This window comes from Mizuhopecten yessoensis, unplaced genomic scaffold (genome assembly GCF_002113885.1).
Source record: "Mizuhopecten yessoensis strain PY_sf001 unplaced genomic scaffold, ASM211388v2 scaffold8131, whole genome shotgun sequence".
Lineage (NCBI taxonomy): Eukaryota > Metazoa > Mollusca > Bivalvia > Pectinida > Pectinidae > Mizuhopecten > Mizuhopecten yessoensis.
The window spans coordinates 564,587-568,745 of NW_018407394.1; the positions used below are offsets into that span (position 1 = coordinate 564,587).

Consider the following 4,159-nt stretch of genomic DNA (forward strand, 5'->3'; position numbering starts at 1 on the left):
AATATCAGTACACTGGGCCTTTTGGTTATTGAGAAGAAGTTGTTTGAAGATTTAAGACATCTGACCCCAGTGACCTTGAAAGTGGGTCAAGGTCATTTATTTGAACAAACTTGGTAGCCCTTCATCCCAGTATGCTACAAGCCCAATATCAGTACCCTGGGCCATTTGGTTATTGAGAAGAAGTTGTTTGAAGATTTTGAAGACATCTGACCCCAGTGACCTTGAAAGTGGGTCAATGTCATTCATTTGAACAAACTTGGTAGCCCTTCATCCCAGCATGCTAAAGGCCTAACATCAGTACCCTGGGCCTTTTGGTTATTGAGAAGAAGTTGTTTGAAGATGTTAACATATTTCAACCCCTGTGACCTTGAAAGTTGGTCAAGGTCATTTATTTGAACAAACTTGGTAGCCCTTCATCCCAGCATTCTATACAGGCCCAATATCAGTACCCTGGGCCTTTTGGTTAGTGAGAAGAAGTTGTTTGAAGATTTTAACATATTTGACCCCTGTGACATTGAAAGTTGGTCAAGGTCATTTATTTGAACAAACTTGGTAGCCCTTGATCTCAGCATGCTACTGGCCAAATATCATCTTCCTAGGCCTTTTGTTTAACGAAAAGAAATTGTTTAAAGCAAAAAGTTGACGCCGGACAGATGGATGGATGGATGGACGACGGACGCTGCACCATAACATAAGCCCACTTGCCCTTCGGGCAGGTGAGCTAAAAATCAGAACAAACAATTTTTAACAAATAACTCCCGTCGGAAGTAGCCATCATATGGTTCCGTGTGTTTATTTTGATTTAGTAGCCATCATATGGTTCCGTGTGTTTATTTTGATTTAGTGTTCAAAGAAAGATATCTTGAATACACTAAAAAGAAATTCTCTACAGTGACCTGCAAGAACAAAAGCTTCGTTTGGAATAACAAAAATATTTTTGATTGTCAAAATAATTATCAAAACATTTTTTTTTTATTGATTTTGCAAGATGTCAAATTGAACAAATTCATGTAATTTTATAAATTTATTTATTATATTTATTTAGTTATAATTTAGAACCTGTTATTCTTTTTTTTCTGCAGTCTTATATATCGGTTTTGGTTGATGGTAAGTTAATTCTCATTTTGTTCTGTTTGAAATTGCATTACAAGGTTTGCGTTTCAATGCAAACAGTGTTTATAGATATAAGAATGTCTCCTTGGCCCTTCGTAAGTGGAAAAAAATAGGTGAGGAGATGTGGCCTCATTTGCATATGACATTTCGTACGTTTGTCAGACTACAAAAAAGACTGGTTCATGAATGAAATATATCACCGTTTTTTCAGGTATGGGCTCATTTTGAGCAAGATAAAAAGTACATTAAGCAAAACTGCATATTTATGTGTGTTTTTTAATCCGAGATTACTTTTTATGCTTTCTGGACGAACTTCCGGTAATTTTTGTGTCAGTTTACAGACGATGGCCAAACATCTAAAATATCCTTGTGTTGTGTCCAGCAGGTCATGTAGTTACGAGATATAGCTTGATTAAATGGAAATACATAACGTGCAGATATTGATGACTAGCTGATACTATTCCCCTTTAATTGTGGGCTTAGTCTAATTCCTTGCATTCAATCTAAATTAAAATCAAAATCAAAAGTAGCCTCAGTGATGCAATATATTGCTATAATTATACATTCACCGTAATTCATGTTTTATGCAAAAAATATATATATAAATATTTTAAAAGATCACACATTTAAAATGTACATGCCAGTAGAACACATTTGAAAAGGACGAATTTATAACGGTATTTATAAGGGGAGCACATCACGTCGCGCAACTTGGCCATTTCCGTGTTGTTGATTGGCACCTAATATAACTAAAGCGACCGTTGAATACATCCTTAACGGTTTGCTGCTCTAAAAACTGCATAACTGTGATGCTAAATAAATTTTCTTGATCACTTGAAATTCTAAAACGTCTAATCACAAAAGTGATCTGAAAGGCCGAAAATCGGTACTTGGACATGGTGTTTCAAGGTGATACTATACTTTCTAATCAAGCATATCGGACACATTTGTGTTTGTTACGGTACTGGAATAGGGCAAATGAAGAACATGTACACTGATTTAAATAAATTAAACCCATAAATTGGTTGGATGCAGTGTTTGAACAAGGTGATCAGATCGGCTTACGGCGCCGCCAAATGTACGTGTGACTCGCTTATCAGACTGTTGACGTCAACGGGTCATCCAATTAACTTGACCCCACTGTCCATTAATGTACACAAATTATAACACCTGTTGCCATCTGAAGCTTGATAATTGACTTAACAATTTAGACAAAAGCATTAATTAACTCGCAGTCGTAGATCTACAGCGCGCGCTGATCGGTGACGGCCCTGATTATGTTTACACAATCAGTGTCAGCCACACAGGAGTAGAACGATCGTTTTCTGGGACAAAGATACATTTTTAAAAACTTAGTAGTCAATTTAGTAGCCACATCATGATTTTAGTAGCCAATAAAAAATAAAAGTAGTCAGTGGCTACTTTGGCTACTGACAGTGTGAGCCCTGTCCGGAGTTTGCAGGTATGTATCTCCTTACAGTAGAGTTTGAATGATGGATTCCATGATTAAACTCCCCTCCCCTATTCACACATACTTGGCTACAACACAAACCACAAACTTAAATGTCCAATGAAGCGCCATGATGAGATGTAACTTATAGGCCTTAGGCCTTCATCCATCATATGATATACATTATATCAAGGATTGTCATGGTAATCACAAGAGATTTTTCTGTGACTATAAGATTCATTAAATCGTGGTCATTCGATCAAGTGTCTTTTGACAGAGGACGTTTACAAAGAAAGGAGGGTCCACAATAATAGTAGATTGCTTAATTTTGAAAGGTCGTTACGACAATTAAACTACCTTTTCGATTTATATATCAGGAATACCTTACATAACAACTGAAATAAACTAACGCAAGATGACGAATGCAAAATTTCTTGCAACCCAGAACTGAAACAAACGTGGAAATCCCCAAAATTTGTAAACAAGGTACCATTGATGGTTTAAATTGACCGTATTGAAGCGCGTTATGATTTACCTCATGACATTGGAGTTCGTTGAAATCTATTTCCTCCACAAAAGCTTGTGGGGCATCCATCTCGATGTGTTTGAATTATCATAGGCCATCCACGCCCCACTGTCAGGCAAAGCTGTCGCTTTTCAATCTGGAGACATTTTGGTTTTTAGAACTTCGATGAGGGGAGGTAATCGGCGATATCTGAATGTAAATTACGAAACGGTAAAAAGAAACGGAATTGTAATTAAAAAAAGCAACAGCAACAAATACAAGCTAGCTTTCACAATAATGATTCTTTTGATATGCCTATATGTCTTCAAAAGCGTAATATATATAAAAGACAGCTATAATATGAAAAAAATACCGCTGACTATTGTCAACAAAGGTAATAAAAAGAAAGATAACTCCGGTGTTACTAACTCACTTCTGATAAAAGATAGTCATGCACGGAATTTGAAAAGTCCGAGTTCTATATCAAAACATGCAAATTGAGAAGAAGAAAAAATATTTTTCACCGGTTTTTGTGCAAATTTTTCAACTATGAGGATCAGTTCAATTGACTGGCTTGGACATTCACACGAAAAAATGTCGAGGTGAGGAAAGATCGATTATTAAATTATTAAAAGGGAGAAAGTTACGGGACAATCAATTATCAAATTACTAAAACGGAAAGAAAGAAAAATCGGGAGATTGAAAGACGACTATGATCTCACTCAACGAATTTCTACTTATTTATGTTATACCTGAAACAAACGGAAAACTTCACATAATGGTACATGTATACACACACTGACAGCTTCACATGATGGGACATGTATACACACACTGACAGCTTCACATGATGGTACATGTATACACACACTGACAGCTTCACATGATGGAATTTATAAGGGTCTAGCATGCACGCTTTCGTAGTGCTCAATAGTGTAATATACTTGATTAAATATTTTTGATATCAAATTGGGGCAGGGTAATTTGGCCCCTGACACCAGGGTATGTCAGTTCTACCTATGGAACACATAAAAAGTCGTGAAACTGGCGGGGAATACGACGTAGCATGCATGCTTTATGACGTCATAATC

General features: G+C 36.5%; 1 protein-coding gene across 3 annotated transcripts in view; it reads right to left on the reverse strand.

Moving 5' to 3' along the window:
* LOC110455078 (mitogen-activated protein kinase kinase kinase 7-like) overlaps positions 1–3,268 on the reverse strand; it is a 31,062-nt gene extending 27,794 nt beyond the window's left edge. For all 3 annotated transcript variants that reach the window (XM_021505007.1, XM_021505006.1, XM_021505005.1), the window contains exon 1: positions 3,099–3,268. In XM_021505007.1, coding sequence (XP_021360682.1) covers positions 3,099–3,158 — 60 coding nt within the window. In that variant the 5' untranslated portion in view covers positions 3,159–3,268. The remainder of the gene's footprint in view (positions 1–3,098) is intronic.
* Positions 3,269–4,159: the final 891 nt, after the last annotated feature.